We start from the raw sequence: 27,892 nt of genomic DNA, 5'->3' as shown, positions 1-27,892 counted from the left end.
GACAGTGTGGAGTAAATCACTTTCACACATTCATTTTAATGAAAATTTCCCCACAATTCCCCAGATGGCTGCTCATGTGAATGCAAACAGTGACAGTTTTCATCCGACGTCTTCCTGCCTGCCTCCGAAGTTTGTTAAAGATGTTGGTTTGAGTTCTGTGTGAATGCAGCAGGTAAAATTCAGGAAATTCACTGAGTCACTGGGCAGGGTGATGATGTTTATATCGACCTTTATACCTTTAGTTGAGCCTGCCCCTCCTCAGCATGACCGTACCAACTGTTGAGGTCACTGAGGTCGGGACCCAGGGCAAGTTCTGGGCATAGACGCCACGCTGAAGGGGGTGCCAAAAAGAGCCCTAATTATTTTAAATCAAAGACAAACGTCCCAAGCATCTCTCCCCTGTACCCTTCAGTCCTGCCTAACTTCACCTCTCTCTCTGCCAGGACCTTAACCTTTTTCAGAGGTGCATACCTACCAGTAATTTTCCTGTGACAATCACATGATTGCACAGCCTGATATTGGGACTGTAATTAGATTAACTGTGCAGCAAATTAAACTTCAATAATCCTGTTTCAGTAAAAACTTTGTTAATAGTCAGATTTCTTTTCACAAGTAGATGACATAAAACTCAAGTTATACTGAGCGTATAGCAACTGTCCACTTTACTGCACTCTCGTCATACATTTAACCATTTTATTGCAAAATGGATTTACAGTTTTACTGAACAGAGAGGGCTCTGCTAAAAAGCATGATTTGACTTTCCAGGGAGCGCATGGCAAGATATGGACAGATACATTAATGACAATTCATACTGAATACAGTAAAATTAGTTTGAAAGCATCAATAATATAGTAGCATGATTCTGAATATGAGGGCACAACAAGCTTTATGCTATAAAGGAGGTGGCTGGGGTGGAGGACGTTGAGCTTTGCCAGCAGCAGCTTGGTGCATCAGCGATGTGAGAAGTATGTCATATTTGAATACACAGCTGTGTTGAGAGAAAGACCTGTGATTGGCTGAAGGAGCTGGGAGGTGATAATTGGGATCTGATGGCTGTCAGCTGATCACGGCTGGGTGTATGACTTCCTTGTCCTGTGTGAACTAACGAACTTGTCCTCCTGAGCTTCATTTATTTTGAATTATAACATGTTTTAGAGCTATTGATATCCCATTTTTGCTCCTAAACATATAAAAATGCACGTATTTAGATCAAGAGATCAAGAAAATTTCACAGGGAGCATGCCCCCAGTTTTCGGACCTAAGTTTTTCTTAAACACTGTGTACAGCCGTGCTCTGAAGACAACCATACTAGACCATCTCTTGTTGCAGGGTTTCTTCCCATTTGAAACAACAACCAGTGTTAAGTTGCCTCGATGTTAATGCTAGCTTATGCTCTCTCAGCTAAGCTGGTCTGGAAAAATACCTGAAAAACTGGATGAGGTGATCCAAAGCCTTTGATTACAATCAAACCACTTTACAGTAAACTTCAGACCCAAACTACACACTGACTAAAGTGGCTTTAATTAAAGGGATTTATCAGATTCTACAGAGCTCCTTCTGGAGATACTTTAAGCTCATTGTGTTCTTTCACAATGCGGAAGTACGCCACAACAATGATCAAAATGAGGAGTTTCCCTTTAAATTATAATGAAGATAAAATCTTTAACACGTCTGAGCTTGTTAGAAAGACTGAACAGACAGTGAAAGTACAGGATGGTCAGGAAGAGAGGCTGAGGCGTTTTCAGTAGAAGCGTGATTCATAGAAATGTTACAGGAAAGGACTGATCATGAGGATTGATGACCTATGACCTCCAAAATCTAATCAGATCATCCCTGAGGCAGAGTGACTGCACAAGGCTAGAAGAAAATCTGTCAAAGCAACCTTGAGATATCACATTCACAAGAACAGACATACCCAAAATCATGTATGAACAACAACAAATTTAATATTTCAAGTCTGAGAACTCGTCTGACAGTCTTAAAGTCATTTTCCTTTAAATATAAGAGTCTAAATGCACTGAAATCTGCTCTGAATTCTGTGTGAATGTGACAAAACGAAAGGTGAAAGAGGCCGTCTGATTTACTTTGATTTCACTCCAAAAACGGACCTGCATGTCTCTTCTCTGTCTGACAGCCTGGACGGCTATCAGAGCTGAGCTATGACGTGTGCTCTCCCAGCTGCAGAATGAGCCTCAACCCAAACAAACCCAAACTTTATCATCCTGTCTCTCTCTCTGAACCTGTTCCTCCTGGCCGACAGACAATAAGCTCCGTTCAGCACCGTCGGGGTTTAACAACCTGAATCCTAAAAGGGTGAAATCTCGCCGCTCTTTTGTGTTTTATCACCGGAGCTTTTCATCGCCTGGTCGACACGGTAGTCCTGGAAACATCAGAAACAAGCTGAGCTCCAGCAGCTCAGTAAAGATCCAGGAACACGATGAGGTGCAAAGAGGAAACCGTTTTCTATCAATACATAAGACCTAACATAAATATCCTAATTATTTCCACATTTCTGAGATAAATGCATGATATCAGGAGAAAAAGTCATTATGATACGTTTGATTTGAACCCCCTGAACTGTAAGACTAAAGAGGAAGCAGGGTTTTTCCTGCGTCCTCCTTTTAGCCTGGTCTCAGAGAATAGCAGCGTCTAAAATGACTGTTTGTTTAGATCAGGTCTAAACCACAGCAGCTCAGAATAGAGATCTGTCGCAACAGAACGAATCAGACTTTATTTCGGTTTCATGTGCATGCAGAAACTGGCAGATGTTTGAGTAAGCATAAAAAAGAAGGACAGTTTGAGATGTTTAAACTTCATTAAAGTGACACAAAACTTAATCTATTAATGCAATCAGTGACCCGAGAGTAAATCCAAAAAGTCTTTGAGTGGATGAGCCAGGACTCAGACTCTGACACAAAGAGAAAAGAGAGATCTATACTTCAGTAGAGAAGCAGCAGAATGAGGAAAGTATTAAGAACTAACGTTGCACAAAAACTAAGTAAACTTGTGTTTCGTTGATTATTTCTTTGTTGTAACAATGCCTTTTGCCAATATATCTCATACCATTGGACAACCTGTTTATTTCTCTTTAAATGGATGCTTTGTAATGAGCTTGCATTTGTGGGATGAGCAGCAGAGCTGAGTATGTGGGTTCTGCCCATAAAAATGCGCAACATCTTCTCTGCAGCTTATTCTACCATTGACTCTTGTTTGGTGTTCTTTGATGGATTGGATGATTGAAGTCTGAAGAAACAAGACAGATTAGACATCTGACAATTTATTCCTTTAACAACCAGCAGCCTCAGTAGCGTGTGGAAGAACCATTCACAGCCACAACAGCCTAGCACCTCCTCCTCATGCTGGTCACCAGCCTGGGATTGCATCCCATTCTTCAATCAGCATTTGTTGCTGGGTTGAGGTCAGGACTGCTGGCAGGCCTTTCCAGCCTCTTCACTCCCAAATTCTGGAGGTAGTCTCTGATAAACCCCGCTCTGTGGGGGCAAGCGTTGTCATCTTGAAGGATAGATTTCAGATAGTGTTCACCACGTCTTCTCCATACTTTGACTCCATGATCCAACTGCCACAGGAAGAATCTGGACTCATCACTGAACATGATGTTCCTCCACATGGTCAGGTTCCGGTGCATGTGTTGCAGACACCAGAGCAAACTGGACTGATGCTGAAGAGCAGTCACGGCAGGCCTCCTGGCAGCCCAGAGATAGTCAGTGTGCAGTCTGTTCTGGTTTGTCGGTGCAGAGAACCATCAGCCATATCATCCTGCAAACCTTAACCTCAAATCTGTAGGAGACACAGTGAGGTTCCTAAGTGCTGGCAGGGTGAGGAAACAGTCTTCTTGAGGTGTTGTCTTCTTTGGATGCCCACTTCACAGCGTTTCTCTGACATCCCCTGTCATATGGAACTTGGGCCATGTCCACATGGAGATGAAAATGATCTGTTTTTGTTTCGTTTTCTGTAAACACAGGACCGTTTCCAGAAATGTTTGCATAAGCATGAAACCACTCAAAACAACCGAAAGTAGTGTACATGCCAGGCATGTAAGCAGCACTGTAATGCTTCTAGGAAACACACCTGAAACAGAGAAGAAGATTATGGAGCAAGTGCACCAACCTTCTGGTTGTACTTAGCAGTGGATCTAAGAACATGTGGTGGCTGCTGCTCTCCATGACCACTTGTTGCTAACGGTGGTATAGGAGCAGAGGACAGGAACACAATCATGTAATCTGCCATTGTTATTGTTGTTGGCCTGGCTTGCACATGCAGGTTATGTGGGTTATGACATAATAGTTTCAGGAAAGATGTGCTTGGTTGTAAACATGGAGACGAAACACCTGTCTTTAACAGGTTCTCTCTGGGACCTGGTTTATATAAAAATAGTGTTTTAAGGCTCCCAAAACAGCGGTTCCATGTGGCTGAAATGCCGATACGATAAAATACTTCTGCAGATACTCCTAAACTCATCTCCATGTGGACGTCACTGATTGGCACCTGATTGTCAGCACCTTGGGGTACCAGAAGATCAAAACAAGAGTCAATAGCAGAGCAGGCTGTTTGGCAACAGCAGAAAATATTGGACAATTTTTCAACCCATATACTCAGCTCTGCTGCTCATCCCACAGATGCATGTTCCTTACAAATGTGGCTCCATTTAAAAAAGGGAAACAGACAGGCTTTCCAACAGTGTAAGATTTATTGCCAAGAGGCATTGTTACAACAAAAAAAAATTGTACCAAACACAAATTTCCTTACCTTTTGTGTAAAATTTATATGTGATAATTTACACACAACTCAAATTGATCTACTCTTTTCTCCTGATGACGTATTTGACTATGTTTGGAAAAAGTATTAGAGAAGATTAGGGCAGGGTCAATTTTGGCAGCTATTTTTAATTTTAGTCTTTAAATGAAATGCATTTTAGCTTTAGTCACATTTTAGTCATTTCTACCCTTTGTAATTTTAGTCTAGTTTTAGTCCAAGAATTCATTTTCTTGCCTACCAAGCCATGGTAGTGTGTTCTCTGCACCCTGCTAAACCTAGGGTCCCTGCTTTCTACAGCTGAGGGGCAGAATAGCTACAGCTGCATTGTTTTTTATCAGATTTGACCACAGTGGAGAAAAGTCACAGATTTTGAACGTCCGACGAAAAATACATTACATTTTAGTCTAATTTTAGTGATCTTGATGAAAACTAAACTTGGTTTTTGTCAGCTTTGGTTATCACAGATCTATTTTTGTTTGTCTTAGTCTAGTTTTCGTCATGGTGAAAAGGCTGTCGATGATCATTTTTAGTCAAAGTTTTAGTCGATGAAATTAACACAGGGTTAAGGACACTGAGAGAAAACATTTAGATGCAATTTATTTTTCAAAATTCTGAGAAAAAGACAGAATTTGACTTTATTCTTAGAATTCTGACTGAAATCTCAACTTTCTGACATGAATCTTATAATTCCAACTTTAATCTCTAAGTTCTGACAAATTTCCTAAATTTCTGACTTTAATCCTTTTTTAAATTTAATTCTTGAAAAATCATTGAGATTTTCCTCATTTACAATGATGTCAAGATACAACAGAGACAGAACAAAAACAATACAAGACAGTATGATCAATAATTGTGATTTTTTTTCTCCAATATTGAGATTGGGATTTGATATGCGATTATTCCTTAACTTTCCTTTAGTCCTAAACAAGGGCTGAACAATCATGTAAAAATATCTAATATTGACGATTTTGACTTGTATTGCAAATTGGATATGAACTGTTGCATTGAAGTGGTTTTGTCGTTCTCATATTTAATAAGAAGTACAAAAATGAAGGTAGGATTTTTGTACAACATTTCTAAAGGATGGTCACATGAAATGTCATGCATAACATCTCTGCTGCAGAAAATAAAAGTTTAAAATTGCTATTTTGACACAAATATTAGGTCAAAGAAATATTGGAATTTCCCCTTGCAGGACTAATAAAGGAATATCTTATCTTATCTTAAATATTGCATCATCTGCGATTTGAAAATTGCAGCAGGCCATATTGTGATTAAAATTTCCGAATTCTTTCTTTAAGATCAGATTTCAGATCTCAGAATTCTGCTGATTTTTATTTATTTATTATTTATTTATTTATTATTTATTTTATTTTTTTTACAAATTTGGAGAAAAATGGCACCTGACCACCAATCAGCGGCCCAAATCCTTTTCATAGATGGTTAATTCTTACCAGGTCTGGACTGGCTAATCTGGAGAATTCCCAGTGGGCGGGGCTTGTTGTTTGACCGTACGCACGGTGACAGTAATCATACCTGAACACATACAAGGTGCACTTGCAAGATATGAACATGAACACTTTCTACATGCACCGTCTCTCTTCTCTGCTCGTCCCTCTCCCTCCCTCTCTGTACAGCCTCTCCCTACAGTAATGCTCTCTGACTGACAGCCAATCAGCACGCTTGACTGAGAAGGTTCGTCCATGTCTGTCTGATTGGACACAGATGGACACAAGCTTCACATTGGTTCCTTTAAACAGTTAATCCCTCCACAAAAGAAAGCCCTGATGATCATAAAGAGATGGAGAACAAACAGAGCTCCAACATGCTTCTTGGAAAATCTCCTCTGTTTTAAACATCTGTCTTGTTTTGCTTCCTGCTGTAGTGGATGAGACTAAAAAAAGCAGTCTGAGGGACTTTATTTTCTAAAACCACTCATGATCTACCTGCTGTGTCTGAACACGTGTTTCCAGTACTTTCTGTACTACACTTAACATACCTTTCAATCAACTCCACACGTTTCTCACACCAGTGAACCTGGAGCTCAGCCTATCCCCTCTGCTGATTTTAATAAATCAGAGACACAGAGAGAGCTCCTTCTGACAGGAAATCCATGGAAATCGGTGTAAAAACTCTGCTTTTGTTTAAAGATTAGGATATATTGATCTGGCAGTGGGAGGACGCTTAGGTCAAAGGGTAATTCATCAAGTTTGAACAGTTATGACACTCGATTAGAGATATTCTGAGCTATGAATCACTAAAAGGTGCACAAAGCTAAAGGAGAAAACTCACATAGATGTGTCTCTGCTGGTAGCGCAGGAAGAGGTTGTACATGATGGCGCCATCGTGGAGGTCCTCCAGCGCTGCCATGTCCTCCACCCCTCTGATGCTGCTGTGATGCATGGGCTGCACCTTCTGCCGGGTGAGGGCATTCTGCTTGTAGGTGTACACCTGGGACAGGAAGTGGAAAAACAAGCAGGGTCAGAGCAGACAAAAAATATCCCTCAAAACATTCTTTTTTTTTTTTAAGATTTATTTTTTGGGCCTTTCTGTGCCTTTTAATTGGATAGTGGAGGACAGTGGATAGGGGGAGACTTGCGGCAAAGGGCTACAGATTCGAACCCGGGCCGCCCGCGTACATGGTGTGCCTTGAACCACTCGACCATCGGCGCACCCCCCTCAAAGCATTCTAAATATATCACGCTCACAAGAAACAGATGGACGAGGCCGGGTGATGTCACATTTCACTTTTGACGCCTTAAATCTGAGGTCCTTGAATTCAGGCATGTAAAGTGGTACTATTACTTCTGTTTTCATGACCAGTGTATACTTCCTTCCTATGACTGATTGTGCATTTATAAAGCATAAGTTCTACCCTGTGGGCAGAGTATAAACCTTCCTCTTCTGGTGTAACAACCCCTTGCAGCTCTTATTTCACGTCCTCTTCCACACAGGTGACATATGGCAGGTAGCAGAGTTGAATACGAGCCTGATCTGGTAAAAAGAGAGGGCAGACGGCTGCTTATCATCTGTATCTGAGGACAAGGCTGAACAGCTTTTACAGACTCAACTCTCAGTGATGGGTTCATCCTTTAATGATGAGTCAAAATAAAAGATAACGGATAGATGTCTTATAATATCACCCTGACACAGCAGAGAAAATGTAACGCCACCATGTCCAGATAACAACCAACAACCTTTAATGATGCAGGATTAAAATTACTAGGGTGCAGATGGCCGAGCAGTTAGGCAGCACCCTAGTACTTTAAACAGTCCGGGTTCAGTCCAGGCTGTGGCTCCTTTCCTACATGACATTCCCTACTCTACTGTCCCCCTTTATGAATAAAGGCACAAAAATCCCCAGAAGAAACCTTTCCTTTCTGATATTTTCCACCTAAACTGACAAGTTTCTAGTCCTTAGCCTTCAGGCCATGTTTCAGTCTGAGGTCACATCCATGAGAGGTTGAAACTCAAATCAAAACATCCTACCAACGTCTCAACATTCACATCAGTATCAAGTACAGAGAACAGTTTATCTTATTAAATATGTCTAGCTGTGACAATGAGATATGAAACGTCCTGAATAATCTTAAGATGTGGTGGAAGCTCAGATGTTACGCTTTTTAAAGCTCCTGCTGCTCTCATAATTTTCTGGAAATCCATTTAAAGGGAAACAAGTTGGACTTTTTTTTGGATAATTACACTTGCTAAAACTTTATCATACCATTTATTGACCTACATTTAGTCTTGGGTTAAAATATTCCAGCCAGCTTCTTTTACAACGGCGCAGATGGCAAAGCAGAGCTGAGAAATAGGAACTGCATTGTAAGACTCTTGGGTATCAAATTAATGGATATTAGTGGAATTACAGACAGAAAATACACTGAACATAATCATTTGTAAAGTAACTGTTGTGTGAAAACTGTTCTTATTTTTACTATTGTTCCAAAATTCCATTAAGTTCAAGTTCAACACCCTGCAGGTACAGGTAGATTTGAAGTTGAAACTTGTGCCAAGGTGAAACACTCATTTGGAGATTAAAACATCCAGATTTAGCCGTGTTTTTCTGAGCTCTCAGACAAAATGAATGAAAGATCAGTGCTCTGGGTCATATTTTTCCTAAATGAATGTGTTAAAGGGGACATATTTAACCCTTTTATGACAAGTGTATATCGGTTTCAGAGGTCCCCAAAACATGCCTGTGAAGTCTGTTGCTGAAAAACTTCAGTATTGCATTTTTGTATGTCTAAAATCCCCCGTTTCAACCCTGCTCAGAACGAGCTGTTTCTGTGTCCGTCTTTAAAGGTTACTTAGCTGTCTGGCTCCGCCCCTCTCAGGAAATGGATGTAGTTTAATGTTAATGGATGTGGCTCTCCTGGATCAGGAGAGGAGGGCGGAACTTTATTCCAAGCTAGGAGGGACAACCGAACGTGGGGGCGGGGCTAACTCCCGGCATGACATCATGAGTGGAAAGTCTGAGAACGGCTTGTTTTAGCACACATTTTCCTGAAATATGGAGAAAGAGAGAGGGAAGCGAATAGATGTTTCCATTACTTAAGGGGATTGTGGACAGGGCAGGGGCACATATTTTTGTTAGAAAAGCCTGAAAAAGTATTTTTTGCATCATATGTCCCCTTTAAAGATGCACCCAGGGTCCAATGTTAGGACCACTACTATCTAAGAAACCTGTAAATAACCTTTTCTGATTAATCAAATACCTCTGTTCAATTTTATGCTGATGAAACAGTTCAAAGTCTTGCAGACTGACTGAAAAATCTTAAAAAAAGACACTCACTCAGACGATTTAAAATGTAATGCTGTTCTAATATTTTGTCTAAAATCTATACAAAGGGAAAAAACTCGCTAAAACCTTACCATGTCATCTTTAAGCCTACATAGAACCAAACAGAATTGATTGCTTTAATCCCGTCTTTAAGAAGAGGCCAACTTTTAAAACAAATATTCGTGGGTACTAAGAAATAGATGCCAAATCAGGGACAAGTTATATGACTTTAGGGTGGTAAGGTAAAGAGTGTCAGTAAGGTTATACACACTAATAAAAAATGAGCATGATTTTTCATGAAATGATGTAAAAATTATTGTGTGAGAACTGTTTTTATCTTTGCTTTCTAAAAATCTAGCAAACCTGAGTAACACCGTCATCCTGCAGGTAAAGGTGGATATGTAATCAAATCTGTTAGTTGTGTTACATTGTATGCAGACGATCCTGTCTAAAATCCTGCAGAAGGCCTGAAAAACCTTTTAGCATGACACTCACTCAGATGTTAGGCTTTTAAAAGATCATGCTGTTCTCAAATTTTGTCTGCAATCTATTTAAAGGGAAACAAGTCAGACTTCTCTTCAAAGCCCAAACTAACTAAAACCATACCGAGTCATCTTTCACGCCTTCATAAAAACAAACAGAGTTGATCTCTTTAATCCCGCCTTTAAGAAGAGGCCAACTTTTAAAACAAATACTTGTGGTTACTAAGAAACAGATGCCAAAGCAGGAATGCACTGTAAGTCCTTAGGGAGGCAAGGTAATGAATGCATGTTAGATTATAAACACAAATATAGTGTGAGCATGATTTTTCATGAAATGATGTTAAAATTGTTGAGTGAGACCTCCTGTTTTCTTTGATTTGGTTTCCAAAATTTAAGTAAATCTAAATCCAACACAGTCATCCTGCATGCACAGGTGGATTTGGTAAAAAGCCATAAAAGTCAAAAGTCAGTGTGAAACCATTATCTTGAGATCATAACATCAAGATTAAGCCTTAAATATCTCTGAGTTCTCAGACAAAACTAATAAAAGATCAGTGTTTTGGGTCTTACTTTTACATTCTAATTGTACTACAGGTGTACCCCAGGGTTCAATGTTAGGACCACTACTCTTTAACAAACCTATTAATTACATGATCAAATTTATCGAATACTTTTGTTACATTTTTGCAGATGATACATTTTAAATCCTGCAGTCTGTCTCTGATGTTTAGTCTAGTTCACTTTAGCTGAACTGCTCTGAAATGCCCACAAAATGATTTTTTTATACATTTAAAAACTGCAAAGCATTAACATCAAATCTGCCAAGGGTCCCTCTTGTTCAAGAGAACACGCTAGAAACTTTTCTATCAAGCTAAAACTTGACTCAAGCCAAAACTTGACTCAAGCCTTCTTTTCTTAGGGATAAACCTGAAGGCAACAAAGCCTCTAATCTATAGATGTACCAATTGTGAAAATCAGGACTGATACCACACAGATGTCTACTGTGGCAAGCTGATTGCTGATGCTGATTTCAATGAACTGGTTGGACAAAACAGATAAAAATCTGACACTTCATGGCTGATATTTGTCAATCAGCCAATACTGATGTCAAACCAATACATCTGTGCATGAATGTGTCCATCTCTGCAGCAATGACAGTAACACAAGAAATGCAAGACTGAGGCTACATGACTATATCTGTCTGCACATATGAGAGGTTGCAAAGTATCAGCTGGGAATTATGATGAATGCAACAACGATGTTTAAAGATCACACAGGGAGTCTGCAGGGATTTTCACATCTAACCTCTTTGGTTTGGTTGAAACCAACAACAGTCCATTTTCCAAATGAGTGTGGTTTGTTTTAGCTGGTGGGAAAGCTGTCAGTTAAACCCCAATCTGCACCAAACAACCACACTGAGACACTTCAAAAGCTGGGGCTCAGAGTTTTCTGGACTCTGTAGGAAGAACTGCACTGTTTTGGAGTAGAGCTGCCATCATAGCAGGTCAAACACATGCCAAAGACCACGTTGGACTATCTGAAGAAGTGCCTCCTGCAGATTTGTTCTTCAAAAGAATGACACATTAAGGCACTTTAGTCCTCAGGCTAGTCCAGTCATAATATAAAGGAGGAGCCAGTGAGGTTAATTAATAGAAGACCCTAAATCCTCAGCACTCTGCAGGACGTCTGCAGCCCACAGGAGGATGCACCGAGATCACTGAGAGGGGGGTCAGCTCAGAATACCGATCCAGGCCTGCAGCATTACAGAGAATCAGCAGATCAAGTATCTGAGCAGAGAGTAACCCAGTGTCCTGCTGTGACTCCGAAGACTCTCCAGCTATTTAAGGAACCTTTTTAGAAACTGGTCTCCACATCCTGTAATTTTACAGCACGTTTTTACATCGTCATACTTTAACCACGCTGGTTCCTGGACTGAAACAGGAGAGAAGCCAGACCCACTGCTGTCTCAGCCTTTTCCACAAACAGAAACACCACAGTGAGTGTTCAGTAACACACAAAGGCACAGGTCTGGCTTTATTTAGCTCTGTGATGTATTTGATTGTTTTAAGCCTTTTATCCAACGCTGACTGTTCAAAGGAAAACGACGTCTGACTGTAAGCCGTTCACAGGTGTGTTTGCATTTTTTCAATAAAGGGGGATTTTTATTCCCCAAATAGACGTAGGCCCCGAAGAGAAACCGCTACTAAAAGGTCAAACAAAAAATAGAAAAATAGTCAGAAAATATAGAAATGTTTCACTGTAACTCCATCAGCTGAGCTTGTTTGTGTTTAACCCTTCAAGGGTGATGGGGACATTTTAAGCAACCTCTTGCTGAAAGATGGTCTGGCTCTCAAACTGATGTTTTAGTCATTTTTTATTTCTTATGCTGTTCTTTAACCATTCTGTACTAAAAACACTGTAAGAGCTAAAAGAAAACAAAATATTAAATGTACAGTAAAAATAAATCATTTTAGCTCTTCTAATTTGTAAACCTTGACTTTTAATGTTGTGTCATTTTATCCTTTCAGTTAATATGACATTAGCTGATTTATTGCATCATGAATGGTACCCTTCCCTATTTGTACAAAACAATTTCACATTAGAATACACCAAGTAAACATAAACTACTCAAATAAAATATTATATCGTCCCTTTTTAAGTCTTAATCAGTATGAAATGCTTTTTGACCTTATTTATGCACATTTTCACTTGTATTTTGCAAATACACAAACACACCCGTTAACCGTTAGTGATGAGAAATGCAGAAACTTGCTAGCTTACACACGTGCTAAAGTTAAACAAACTACTATTCAGTACTTAAAAGCAGCTCTATAATGTTGAAAATGTAGAGCAAATAACGTACAAACCTTGTTTCTCAAACAGCAGGGTGCTAAACCAAAAAAAATCTCTATTGTTTATGTCTTAATGATTCATATTTTATGCAGCATTCTCCGCCTTCAGATCGTCTCTTACTTTACTTCCTGTTGATTACTTTTCAAAATAAAAGCCTCACGTTACAGACGTAATGAAAGGAAGTGATCAGAAACCTAAGAAAATCACCTTCAAAATAAAAGCATTTATAAATCAGCAATGGCTCATTTACAGTATTAATGCTACAACATTTTGGAGGGGACGTTTTCTTTAACAGAAATATTCTAAATATTAATATCAGAACCTGAAATGGGCGCTGGAGGCTTTTTGTACACACTCAGGCTGCTGGTGACCAAAAATGACCCATTAAAAATTAAAAACGCAACTTTTGATCCTCCAACCACCATAGTAAAATAACATGCATTTTTTTTTTTTTAAATATTAGGCTTTCATTCTGGAGTCATTGCTTCAGATTTGCAGTTTTTCCTGTTCATTATCAAATGCCTCCTATTTTCTATAATTGGCAAGAGGGGGGGAATGAATGCTTTTTTTCATTGTTTCCTATAGGCGCACCATTATGACAATTTATTTATATATAAACTTAAAACAAAAAGTAAGGAAATTTGTGTCTGGCACATTATTTCTTTGTTGTAACAATGCTTCTTGGTAATAAATCTTATACCGTTGGAAAGCCTGTTTATTACCCTTTTAAATGATGCCACATTTGTAAGGATCATGCATTCGTGGGATGAGCAGCAGAGCTGAGTATCTGGGTTGCACCCATGAAAAATGTGCCAAATTTTCTCTGCCAATGCCAAACAGCTGATTCTGCCATTGACTCTTGTTTGGTGTTTGGTAGATTGGATGATTGAAGTTTGAATGCATAAAAATCAAAGTTGTTGCTCCTTATTGACATATTCAAGGCTGTGATAATCTCAAGAAATTCCAATTTGCATGTATGGAATATATATATATATATTTGTGTGTGTGTGTATTTTACATTACAAAAATCAGGGTTTTTGCACTTAAACTGGCATTAAAGGACCTTTTAAGGATGAATCAGTATTTATTCATATGATCAGAGTTAAAGTCAGGTAAAAGTTTAAAGCAAAAAAAGTGGAAAATGTGTTAGTGTATAGTATTTTTATTGCTATTTATTTATGATGTCCACTTTTGGCCCTCACACCCTGAGTGTAAGAATTCCTTAAATTTTTAAAGAAAAAAAAAAGCATAAAAATCAAAGTTTTTTCCTCATAATTAACATTATCAAAGCTGTGATAATCCCCTTCAATGAAATCTCATTTGTATGTTGTGTATTAAAAATATTTCTTTTTTTTTATGTTTATTAAACTACTGGGCTTTTGCACTCAAACTGGTATCTAAATGAATACAAGTAAAATGATTTTTGTTACACCATTGCTTGTATACAGACGTTTACCAGACTTTTTTTCAAGATGTATTTTGGGATTTTTTTTTCTTTACTCATAGAGGAGGACAGTGGATAGAGTCTGAAAGGGATGAGAGAGAGACATACTGGAGCAGGCTGGACTTAAACCCGGGCTGCCCGTGTACAAGTGGTGTAACCTCACCAGTAGACCATCTGTGTCCCTGAGCCCGTGTTTTCAGACCAACGTGAAACAAAAAGCAAAGTCATGATATTTGCCCTCAAGAAATGGGTTGCTATCAAATTAACAGAACACATTCTGTGCTTCAACCAAACCAAACAGCCTGTTTTATATAAACCTTTAGAAAAGGGAGAAAACAGTCCTTGACTCAGATGCCAAAAAGTTCATTCCTTTAATGACAGGTTGTAAATGTGCCAGAGATATGCAGGAATACACAAAAAGATTTTTAAGCTTTGCAAGTACCAGCAGAATATCCGCCAAGTCCACACTGAGTCAAAACCTCAGAGAGCCAGATCTGAGCTTGTGTCCAGTTGTTCGTTGAACTTCTGTCCCTCAGCAGCTCCAGGCGACTGTTCCTGAAGAAAGCCAGCCTCTGTCTGAGGAGTCACTCAGACCCCCGACATAACAACCCCCACAGACCCACCCGGACACCAAAAAACTCCCCACTGTGTCCTGCCAGGCTTCATTTTTCACATTCCTGCTGCAGTGACGCTCCAGGGCAGAGTGAACGTCACAGACTTCTTACAGTCTTTGGGAAGGAAATGTGATCTTTACAGCAGAGCATCATCGACAAACCTGCAGATGATGATTGTTTTTTTTTATTCTTCTTTAAAAATGCAATCACACCACATGGTAAAAACACGAGTTGAGCCAAAATAACAGAGACTTGACGATAAAACTGAGATAGAGAAGATGACACCCTGGATGGATCACATTAGAGTTTGACTGTTACAACTCTATTTACTCTGGCGCTCTAACCCTGACTCAGAAAAAACACCGCTCTACTGTTTAAGGACAAACTCTTTGAACTTCCAAGGAGGAAAACAGTTAAAGATAAGTGACTCGTCGGACGAGTTCAATGTAAACACTGTTTACAGTCAACAGTCAGACCTGCTGTCAGTCCTGAAGGTAGAGAGGACAGTTAGCTACTGTAAACACTCGTCACATGAGTGTTGGAGCAACATTACAGGCTGATCTCTCCGTGCTAACATGCTTGGAAAGCACATCACATGACCATAATAGTTCACATTACAACAGTCGTTTCATTGGTTGATTTCTTCTATTAAAATAGGGGTGTAAAAGGAAAGGGAAATGCCTAATAAGACCTCATACCAAGCAATTATTTCCAGCTCATTATTCTGTAACCCTGGAGTTTGCAAACTGAAATGGGTCAGCTACTCTCAGTTTTAAGGGTTGGAAAACACAGGAGGAGTAAAGATGCTACTTCTAAGTGTCCAACTAAAGCACCGTAGTGAGAACTTAGCCTTAAACCTGGCCCACATATAGATGTTTATACAATCTGAACAGATCTTTAAGATATGAGAGGCCACACATGACACAACACATGAAACAATGACAGATTTAGGACTTGTGTCCATATCTTCAATTTGGCACATTTCATATTTTGACCACTTTTTTTTCCCCAAATTCACAACCCACGGGGAATGGCTTCAACCCACCAGCTGAGAACTGAGGGTTTGCATATATGCTTGTTTGCTAACAGCCATTAAATAACAACAAGAGGAAGGAAGCAGTATGCTGGTGACACCACTGAGGTGCAAACCTAACTCCTCTTAAAGGGATACTCCGGTATCTTTAAAGATTAGTTTGTATAAGACACTTGGAAAGAGAACTTATAATAGCCAGTGGATTTCAATTCAGCCTCCTTAAAGGAGAAAACACTCAAGAAATGGAGATTATACAAGGCAAAGTTGCTCCACATAATTTAATAGCCTAGCTTCCCCAAGGACATCAGGCTTAAAGGAGCAATGCACACTAAAATCACTGGCTAAATCACCAAGATCCTCAAATATCCTAATTTTAAAAATACTGAATTGTCCCCTTAAATGTATACTCACTGCAGAGCTAAACAGCTTATCAACACAGAGTCTAATCAATGCATTGGGAAACACAGAGATTTTCTGAAGGATAATAATTATTCAAAAATGTTCTGTTATGCATTTGGAACAAAATAGATTTTTGACCCATTTCAACCTAAAATTTGCTGAATCATTCAGTGTAACGGCACACACCCATAGCTTTATGGCCTTGCTTCGTACCAGTACTCTCTCCTTGAAGGGGCAGCGTAGACAGAAATCTCTTGTGGCTAATAGAACTACTACTAATAGAGTTGTTCCAATTCCAAAACCAGTATCGGAAATATGTACGATACTGCTCCAAATGCAGGTGTTTGTACAGGCATGTACATGAGTTTATGCACTGATCCGATACTGTTTGGTTTAGCTTTATTTTTTGCTTCATTTCTGCTTCAGTTCTGAGTCAAATATAGGTTAAAAAAAAAATTGCTAGTCTGCACAGTCAGTCCAGAAAGTTCTCACTGGTATCAGATCAGTACTCGGTATCGGTCGATACCCAACGCCTTGGTATCAGAATCGGTATCAGGAAAGAAAAAATGGTTTTGGGACATCTCTAAGCACCAAGCATCTTATACAACCCAACTTCAAATATACCAAATTATCCCTTTGTCCAGTTAAAAAATGGTTTCTTTAGTTAATTTTTCTGCTAAAATGCTTTCTGATAGCCTGTTAGAAGCAGTTTCTATTATGTGTTGACACAAAGGACAAATTTCTTCACACACCGCATAAACCCTGTTGTTTTCTGTTGTATATTTAGATATGAAGCTAATAAGGGTTAAAGGTGAAAGGCTGGAGTGTTTCCAGTGACTTTTAATTCATAATTGTATGAGATTATCATCTTTATTTAGGCCCAGACTAATTTGCAGGCCAGTCACTTTTTTCTCCACCAAAAAGGAATAAAATAGCTTCTTCTTGGGCCAGACTTTGGTTGGATTAATGGATTTAAAGAGCCCCAACCAGGAACCTCAGACACTCTGTGGACTTTATTTATCCTCCTCTGTCTTTTCATCTATTTAAAGCATCCTGGTCCTCTCCAGCAGGCCCCCATAATGGACAGGTTTGTCCCCTCTTTTTGGCCTAATTAGGTTCCTAAATAGTCCAGTTGTCTTTGTGAGGATGAGGAGGGTCCACGCCATGATAACAAAGCCGAGGGGCCCGGGTGCTAAGCCTAGCGACAGATGCTAACGGGGGTAAATCTCGGTGAAACAAAGCCATTAGACAGCATCATTACAGTACAGGGGAGGGGTCACTGCGGGACCCCCGGATCAACAGGCTCTGTTCCTGGATCAGTGAGGATCTAGTCTGTTGGTCGTGAGGATTGGAAAACTGAACTCACATTAACAGCAGACAGTTAGATCACAATTAACCAGCAGACCTCTAATGACAACATACTAAGGTGGATTTGAACATAAACTCCAAAAACAGCCCCAAACTGTCTAGATCAGTTCTGAATTCTGTTATAAATCAGTTTAAATCAGCATGAATCTTCTTAACACTGCTGCTTTGGATCAGAATGCATCCTAAAATCACTCTGCAGGCTCTGAAGTCAGAGTAAACCCATGCAGGATGAACTCCCCTCAGGTGGAAAAAGAAAGAGAGTGCAAAAGTGTGCAGCAGCGAATCGCTTCAATAACGTTTAATAACCACTCTGACTTTCATCCCAGCCATCAGACTGTCAGAGCAGCAGAAATTAAACTTGTCATTTTGTGTTATTAGCGGTGAAAGCTGAGCCTTTACACCCCCTCGCCGCCCCTCTCTCCGTCTGTCAGAGGAGAACAGGTAACCCTCCGTCTACCTCCAGCTACACTCACCCCCCCCCCTCCCCGCAGATCATCGTCATCAAAAGCAGCAGCTGCTCTTTGAATCACCATTCATCTCCTGCTGCATTGTCCTGCAGTCAGCTCAGGAGGAGGAGACTGTCTGCCCCACCGAAAACACTGAAACCTGAGCAAGACGAGGGACAACCTACGACCTACGACCATGCAGAGACTCACGCTTTTAGTACATGCACGTTAGAGTCACAAATTTGCTTAAAATCGAGGACAAAGGCACAAAACTTGAGACAAAGTCAGTGTTTTACAGGGAGAACAGTCATAGGACCATATAAACCAGTGGTTCTCTGAGGACCTATAAACCCCTTCTTAATGTGAAATAATGACTTTTATAAATTCCAACCACAGCCACCAGTTTGGTCCTTAGCTGGAGCCAACATGACTGAAAAAAGACAGGACTAAAACATTTTTAAAAGCATTTCAGAAGCCCTGGAGGACATGCATGCTGTAAATCCATGAACAATGACTGGGGCCTTTAACTGCAAAACTGCAAGCTCATTATTAAGAGGACGCTTTGATTTCAGATTTTCTGAAAAGTAACTGTTCATATTCTAAAACAGAGCAAATATCATAATGCAACTTTAAAAGGTTTTTGTGCAGATTACTGATCCTGATGCAGATGGGGGGCAGGAAGTGATTTCTGCATAGATAAGCACTATCAAAGCTAAAGTTGTGTGCTGTTTATGGCTGTGCCAACGGCCCAAATTGGGAAAAAACAATCTTCAGATCTATTTGTAAGTCTGGGAAGTAGTGACACATTCAAGGATAATTTTTAAATCACAGCAGACATGGATTGAAAGCCTGTTTTTCAGTCTGGAGGAGCAGAGATTGACAGTTTCACAGTTAAGCCTGATTATGCTTCTGTTTCCAAATCTGATGTCCAACAGATCTTGCTCATTGTGATCTCTTTTAAGATCTGGACTTGGTTCAGCTAAGTTATAGGAGCCAGTCTTTTGGTTCTTCATTTTGTTCAAATTTGTTTTGTTTTTAATGTTTATTAAATGACAACAGAAATGGAAAAAAGAAAGCCTGTGCTGTTCTTATTAAAAAAAAAGGTTTATCTGCGTTGCATTACATTAAAAGCATTCCCCTCTGTAACACTCTTGTTACATTTAACCGCTTTATTGCAAAATGGATCTACAGTTTTTCTTGGCCGAGAAGGCTTTGCTCCAAAGATGCTTTGACTTTCCATGGAGTGCACGGTTAGACATTGACGACTGAATACAATAAAATTAGTTTAAAAGCAATAAATCCACAGTTGCATGAGAATAACAAGCTTTATGCTATAAAGGAGGGGGCTGGGGTGGAGGAGGTGAAGCTTTGCCAGCAGCAGCGTGGTGCATCAGCTTTAATGTGAGCAGGGATTAGTGTGAATGACATCATATTTAAACTGACTTCTGTGTTGAGAGAAAGAGCTGTGATTGGCTGGTGAGCAGGGAGGCAATAATTAGGATCAGCTGGCAGTGCAGCCATATGATTTCTGTGCCCAACGTGAATTAACGCTAAGCTTCATTTATGACAAAGAAAGGGAGAAAAGCTGTTAAAAGGGCACAGCTAGCCTGCTAGGAGGTCTGCTGGACTGAGTCATTAGTGATATTGATCACCTCCACACCAGCTAAACTGGTTAACTGGGGAAAATTAGTTTTGTGTAAGGCTGGGGGATCGTACCCTATGGTTGTAGAAGTTGTCAGATGATAACTGTAGTGTACGGTCCACATAGAGCTTTAATAGACTAGCTTTCCTCTGTTCTCGTTGATTCCTGTCACCGCTGTTCCCCACTTCCTGAATGCCATCTGACAAACAACTGGGATGACTGGAGCACACCCCAACTCATGATAAGATTCTTAAAATGTTGTTTGAATATAGTCAGTGTGACCTAAAGACCCACTTTGGCCCTTTTTAAGTCTTTATTTAGAGCCTGGTGGTGGGTCTGAACCCAAATGGGTTGCAAAGCCATTTTCAGTGTGTCGCAGATGTGTGCCTGGGAAATATGTAACAAAGTCTGTGATGTGCTTTTATTTTGAAGGACATGTTTCCATCTCTTTGTTCTTTTCCATATTTTATTCTATTTCAAGTCCAACTGCTCCGTTTTTCATGAAAAACATTGATTTTGATTGTAAATCTAGGATGTGCTGGTCTAGACTTGTCGTTAAGGAGATGCTGGTGGATCCTGACCCCAGCCCTGTTAAAAACCACCGATTATGAGGACAGGACTGTGGAGACAGTTCGAAACTGGGGAAAAAGAGCCTCAGACCAGTTTTGAACCCAGACAGCCCACTTTGAAGACAACAGCCTCTGTCCATGGGTCCAGTTAGGCTTCTGGCACCATTACAAGTTCAAATAGTGCTAAAAATACAAGCCTGAGCACACTCTGGAGTGGGTGGGGCTTGTCAGTGTCTTCTTTTGTGATTGGTCAGCCTTTAGTTTCCTTACAAAGACTAACATCTGCTCCTAACTGAACAGGTGACATTCATCTCCTGTTACACACAGCAGACAGCTGGCTGTAACACACACACTGGGCTGGAGGGCTCTCGCTTTAAAGGCCACCATACACCATACTGCTTTATACACTCATATCACTGCATTTATCAGCTTTGTGTGAAGACTGACAACATTTTCACATCTATTTTACAGCTCCAAAATAAAATAAGAGTGACATACTTCTTCTGCAGATATTTTAAAACTCTAAACTCAGCAAATAAAAGCTTCCTCTCTGTCTGGACTGGAATAAAACCGGCTAAATATCACCACCAAACACAGGATGCTAGCTGTTATGTGAGTATTTAGAGAAAATGGAGAAGAGCTACTTAGACACGGCATCAGAGTAAATATAAAAAATATCAAACAGGGGAATTTCCACTGAGACGAGGGGATTAAAAGATATGATAAAGAATTTAAAAAGAAAAAAGCAAGAACATTGAGAGACAACAAAAGGTAGCTCCAGGATAAAATAGAGCAAAAACAGACTAAAATCTAATAAACAAGAAGAGAAATTAAAGACAGGGAGACGTGAGGAACAAGGGAAGAAGGAACCAAACTAGATATGAGGAAGCTGCATGGATGAAAAGAATAGTTCTTATAGAAATGGAGGAGATAAGTGACACCACGGGTCAAAGAATTTAAAATAACACAAGAATTAACAAGAAAAGAAGAAGTGAAAGTCTGCTGGGGTGGTTTACTTGGCTGGTGGATTAGTGAGACAAACAAAAGACCAAAATATTTAACTATTTTGATGTGAAATTAACATTAAAAACATATAAAACCCATAACAAGTGGAGATTGATGATGCTTTCACATGATACTGGCATCTCCAGCTTAAAAAGTTAGCAAAAATATCTGCAGATATGAAAATATCTGCTGATATTTACAGTCGATATGTTAGCCATGCATAACAGTAGCACAGCTTCTCTTACATAACAGGGTACCACGCCACCCCACCTGAATGTAGGAATTTGTACAATCATACATAATTACTGCAGTTAAACAATAATTGAAGGTCAGTCAGGACTGCTTTGTCAAGAAACACACATAAATATTATTTTTTCTTTATCAGCAGTTGCCAGTTTGCACTTGTTGCTGTTATTCGTATGTGGCTGTTCTAGAAAGGAGGGGCTGGGGTGGAGGAGGGTTGTGAAAAGTGGCTTACAGGAGGAGCAGCAAAGCATAGCCAGGTTGATGCACTTACAATATTGCAGCCGTTAGCCAATAGCGTGCTTAGAAGCAAATCAGCTGGCCGTCAGCTGATGAGGTCTTGCGTGAGATCAGCAGACCTCAATTATATAGCAGTGCTCGACTCCAGATATGGATTTGGTGTGCCTTGAAATTTTGGCTTGACAGGTTGAAAACCACTGCTCTAGATCAGCGGTTCCCAAAGTGGGGTCGGGACCCCAGGGGGGGTCATGGGATGCTTTCAATAAATCAAGGAGAAATTTCATCTGAATTAAAACCATAAACTTAATCTATTATTTTGAAAATATTGTTAAAATGGGTCCAGATTAAAATCAAGGGGTAGTTGTGAAGTGATATTGGCATAAAATGTAAGCAAAAGTTGGAAAAATTAGCTAAAATGCAGGTTTCTCTGACGCTGTTTTTGGGAAGGTCACAGGCTGAAAAGTTTGGGAACTACTGCTATAGATAAACCAGAAAGTTTAGGCTATCCAAGCTGATGAGTGAGATGTAAACTACACACATGGCTACAGTGGATATGGAAATAATTCTGAATTTTAACCAACATTATAAACATCAATAATCGCTAGTGACATCTGACCGGCTCTGGTGCGTTCTGCTCTCTGTTTCTCCAACATTCTCCTCCATGCATGGGCATAACAGCCTTCGGTTTTGCATGAATCTGTGACTGCATTAGATGGTGACTTTCAGCTGAATGCATTCAGAGATGTTGTCTTTAACACTTGTTCAAACTGAGTCTGAATGTCTCTAAGTTTTCAAACAGAAGTAGACTTATTCATGACTATCTGCCAAGACAGGCCAGGATGTGCATGATTCTACTTTTCCTGATCGTTTCACTGACATCAGGAGCCTCCTTCATCCTGCTACTGCCGGATCAGAGGACCATCAGGCTCAGTGAGCAGCAGCTCTAGCAGACTCTCTGAGTTAGTAGAAACCCGGAGATAAGAATGCTTTAATCTGCCACTAAATCTTAAAGACAATACGTCGGCTCAACATGACCCTAAATCCTTCAGCGCTCACATTTACAGAGCGTCTTCTGGCGCAGACCCTCTGCTGCTCACCGGCTACACAGGAAGGCTTTGTTAGAGCTGTCGGCGCAGGAGAGTAAATCCACCTAACACTTCACTCTGGGTATTGTTGGTTGGCTTTTAAGGCTTCAGTTTAGCTGGAGAAATGGTGCAAGTTTGGATCTAAACTCATTTCAGTTGAGGTAAAAAGTGGAGAAGGATTTGCAAGTATTTTTCATACTTTAGTGCATACTGTAAAATCCCCTGAAAACAAGAATACTGCTGATAATTAATGATTATGTAATCACAAGACACGGCAGTGAAGTTTATGTTGGATGACTGGCGTCTTTGGTGTTGGAGCCCACCTCACTCCAGGTACCTACTTGCTGCAGATCTCATATAAGAGGTTAAGGTGTGTTGACGTGATGTGATGCTGGTGGCTTTGTCTGTCTCCCACATAATCTCTTTAATGTTTGGAGTCAAAGCACAGCTTCAAAAGATCCACCCCATGTGAACGATCACGTCTCAGTGCCTCCATGACTCTGTGCACGGATCACATCTGTGGAGTTTAACACCTAACAGAGGAGAAATCTCAAGATCTGGCCTCTGAGGCCGCTTAGATGGGCTCATGTTAATTCTTATAACCAACCTCAAACATACATCCACGTTAGCCACAGTGACCCCGGTCTATACGTCCGTCACCTTGTCTGTATCTCCTGTTTTCACAACACACGATCAAAGAGGCAACGCAGAGCCAAGAGGGGTTCAGGGATTTACCACATCTAGGACCCTTTAAGATGTTTCTCTCTGAGTGGTTCGAAAATAAATAATCAGTCAGTGTCAGGGTATTTTTCTCAGATGAGCGGGATAACCATCTGTAAAGTGACTACAGTATACTCTCAGACGAACATGAAGTAAAAGGTTTACACAGTTCCTTTTTGCTGCTTTACTGTATTTTGGGAAATAAATCAAACAAGGAATGAAATTTGATCCCATGATTTAAAACTACTTTGTCACATGACAACAACAGAACAACAAAGCCTCTGTTGTTTCTAATTATTACACAAAAGAGTGAAAATAAGAGGAGAGAAACACGGAGGAACAGGGCAGATCTCTGGAACACAAGGGAATAAATCTGCCCTAGGATGTCAGAACTGAAACTTATTAAAGTGTGACCTACATTTGATAAAAATTACTGTTTCAAAGCAACTGTTTAAGGCTAAATACAGACGTTTATGGTTGTATATTTATTAGTAGCAGCAGTTATTGTAGTGGTTTACATTGTTCTAAAACACATTTAGTCAATACAGACCCAGATGCAGACGATCAACTTTGGTCTCAGATGAAAAAGCATCAGGTCTCAGAAAAACCTCTGTCATGTCCAAGACTTAAATGAAAAGGTCAAAGAAAAAAAGGCATCAGACTCAGACAAAGGTGCTTTTTAGGTGTTCTTGAGACCTTTTAACCTGAGTCTGATGTTTTTCCCCTGAGACCTCTTTACCTGAGCCTGATGCCGTTTTTCCTGAGGCCTTTTCATCTGAGTCTGATACATTTTTCCTGAGACCTTTTAATTTGAGTCTGATGCTTTTTTCCTCAGACCTTTTCATCTGAGTTTGATGCTTTTTTTTCCTGAGACCTTTACACTTGAGACGGATGCATAGTTTCCTGAGACTTTTTAATCTGAGCCTGATGCTTTTTTTCTGAGACATTTTCATTGAAGTCTGATGTTGTTTTTCCTGAAACTAACATGTAAAGTAATTGAAATAGTTTTCTATTTTAGCCTTAGCTGGTCCTGTCAAATTCCCCTTAAACATGAAAAAAAAAAAAACAATATAAAAAAGGAAGTAGAAACCCACCCTCAGATGCCCTGGGCCAGAAGCATAACCAAAAATGTAACCAAAAAATTCTGAAAATCTCAGAAGTTAACACGCTGGACGGGAGGACAAAGCACAGAGTTAGAGTCATCCAGAAACTGATGAACCTTGAGTTTTTCTTCAAAGTTTGCTCTAGGGTTTGTCCACAAGATGGATAAAGACAATGAAGTAACTAGGGCTCTAACTTGTTAGCTTTTCTTGCATTATGGGAGAACTTAATCAAATGCGATTTTTTTAAGTAATGGATTTCTTTCATGAAAACTAAATCAAACTAAATCTAATAATGGACTAAATGAATTATAAAATGAACACATCATGTTACTCATTAAAACAAAAACGTAATCTGAGTACTGTGTGACACGTTACCCAACACTGACTGTGATGGTGATCTATGCAATAGCATGTGACCCAGACATTTTGCTGCTACTTCTGCACTGTTACATGTTTTGCAAACAGAACACACACTTTTTCTCATTTTATGACTTGTTTATGGTCAAATTTTGTTGCGATCACATGCAGTAGAAACTCTGTTGGTTCTTACCTGTCCATAGTCTGTGGCAAAGACGACGACTCCTCCAGAACACGTGGACACGGTGCTGGGCAGGTACTGCTCATCCTCCCGTAACCACACACGGTCACCCTGCAGAGAGAGACAATAATACCTTCAGTTACTGTCTTCTACCTCTTCTTTTATCCAGTCAAACACAAGCAAACTGTACTCAGCTGGTCATAGTTGAGTTAAATCATACATTTTGTGATAATGCATGGAGCAGTTGTGCTTGTGATCTTTATTAAATTTGAGCTAATAGTGAACCACTGTGCTAAATGCAAAAGAAGCTATTTCATCCCTGTCTGTGGTTACCATGGCATCGCTGGACAGTCTCACCTGGCGGAAAAGCCCAGAAAAGTCTGCAGTGTTGGGTTTCAGAAACCTCTACCTGCAGCCGTCACACAGAGGCCAATAAATCTGCACATTTATTGATGTTTTTGGTGTCTGACAGAGGAACAGAGACAGAAAACACCTTTATGTCTCTGACCTGTGGAGTTTTATGCTTCAGGTTGTTACAGCGTTTCCCCCCTGAGCTGACAGCTGGAGTTTTAATCACCACACTTTCCTCGCTCTGCTGACTTTGAGAATTAACCAAGAATGTGAGGAATCTAGGGAGAAAGTCTGGGCTTTTACTTCATGTTTGGAGGTTGGAATATTTCCCTTTATATATTTTTGGACTTTGTATGTGACCAACATAAAAAATAATGGGTTGTACATCAGAAAAATCTTGTTTTTGACAGTGCAAAGTGTGAAAATGAACATCAAGATCAAACTATACTTGCCAGTCAATAATAGCTAATTTGAGTTAGCCATAAGTGCCGACACTAAAGAGGGAAGCTTAGACTCTCTCTGTTGGTTATGTGCTTTTAAAACTCTAAGGTAATGCAATAAATATGTCAAGGTTTCAGAAAAACAACCAGAAATAACTTAAATTGGTGAGTAAATGTCTGGATCCCTGCCTAATCTTTGAAAATTCAGCCCAGTAAGTCTGCAAAAGTCTCCTTGCTGAATTACGTCAGAGCTGAAGAAAGGAGCGACCCTTGCCGTCGATCTCCGCTTAATCACATCGCCACATGTGCCGGCGTTCATTAGCGTGACATGCTAATGCTAATGGGAAAAACAAACGCTGCACTTTTTAAGCAGAGCCCCCTCCTCTTTTCTTTCTGAACCAACCATATGAACGACCTTTGACCCACAAACCCCTCATTCTGACAGTCGTGGAGAGAGGGGCACCTGGCGGGGGAATATTCGCGGATGAATGGACGGTGTGTAAAACACACACACACGGACGGAGGGTAAAGCTGAGGTCTGCAGAGTCAGCAGTGGATCAGAGGGGAGCCGTGTGTTGTTCTAAACCCCCGTCTGTCCCCTCTGAAGAGGGAAACCACATGATTCAAAAGACCCTGGGACGTCCTGGGGAGAGATAAATCTGACGCTCAGAGGAAGCTCATAAAGGGACTCATCCTCTGATCACAAAGTCTGACAGAGAAACGACTCCTCAGTGTGTCCTCTGATGCAACGTTTGAGGAAAACAAGACCAAAATACTCTGCACTTCATCAGGAGGCTCTTTTTTATCCACCTGATATGACTTTATGCACGTCTTTTGGCCTTTTGTGCCTTTTAAATGTTCTAAACAATGCACCCCCCCCAGTAAAACATGGAAAAAGAGAACTGATTTACATGCATCAAGGACATTAAGTCAAACCATGAATGCTGTGGTTATGCAGATCAGTGTGAGGAAGTATGAGATTGGATGCTATTGCAAGATGTATAACCACTGAAATCACACAATTGATCGTGAGATATAAGGAAACAAAACAGGTAATTGAAGCCACAGGTAGTAATGAAGGCCCTTTGAAATTTTAGATCTCTGACTTGTCTAGAATCAGACAGTTTCTGGAGTCAATCAGAGGAAATACTTCACATGTGACACCTGTGAATCTGACCAAACACGCCCATAAAATGAGCTTTATCTGCTGTTAACACACTTCCTGTACATTTTTCAAAAAGAGTATAAATTAGTTTTATTTTCATCTGGTCATGATGCATATGTGTGTGAATTTTTATGCATATAGCTCAAACTATCTTGAGTAGCTATCCAAAAAAAGCAAAAACCACCAAAATACACACATTTCCACCAGAATGGATATGTCTACGAATTTGATTTGAGCATCATAAGACCCCCACATTAACATTTTTTTTTAAAGAATACTAATAATTCTTTCAGTTTCATTAGGGTCTGCACTCTTGAGGTCGGTGCACGAGTCCTAACACAACAAAATCAATAGGTTTCCATTCTGAATCCTTCAAGCCTGAAGCTATTTTTATACATTTAGTCTTGCGTGAACTTTTTGTCTTACAAAGCTTGTAAAACATCAACCCTGTGGTGCACATTCAACCTCTAGACATCATTTTCTTCTGGATCACCTGGGCTTTAAGAATATGTGTGCTGCAGTACTGTCACATACATTTTAAAAAAGTTATGGGACTTAAAATACAAAAGAAAGAGTAAGCGGAAATTAAAACT

At 40.0% G+C, this 27,892-nt stretch overlaps 1 protein-coding gene across 3 annotated transcripts in view; it reads right to left on the bottom strand.

The window, feature by feature from the left end:
• myo10 (myosin X) overlaps nt 1–27,892 on the bottom strand; it is a 167,976-nt gene that overhangs the window by 95,792 nt on the left and 44,292 nt on the right. For 2 of the 3 annotated variants that reach the window (XM_041803145.1, XM_041803146.1), the window contains exons 2-3: nt 25,356–25,454; nt 7,069–7,227 (exon numbers count right to left, since the gene is read on the bottom strand). In XM_041803145.1, the coding sequence (XP_041659079.1) occupies nt 7,069–7,227; nt 25,356–25,454 (258 nt within the window). Of the gene's footprint in view, nt 1–7,068; nt 7,228–12,908; nt 12,995–25,355; nt 25,455–27,892 lie in introns of those variants that run through there. The other variant, XM_041803148.1, reaches the window with a different exon arrangement.

The sequence above is a fragment of the Cheilinus undulatus genome, linkage group 13 (genome assembly GCF_018320785.1).
Source record: "Cheilinus undulatus linkage group 13, ASM1832078v1, whole genome shotgun sequence".
Taxonomy (NCBI): Eukaryota; Metazoa; Chordata; class Actinopteri; order Labriformes; family Labridae; genus Cheilinus; species Cheilinus undulatus.
This window is presented reverse-complemented; position numbering and strand designations above follow the sequence as displayed.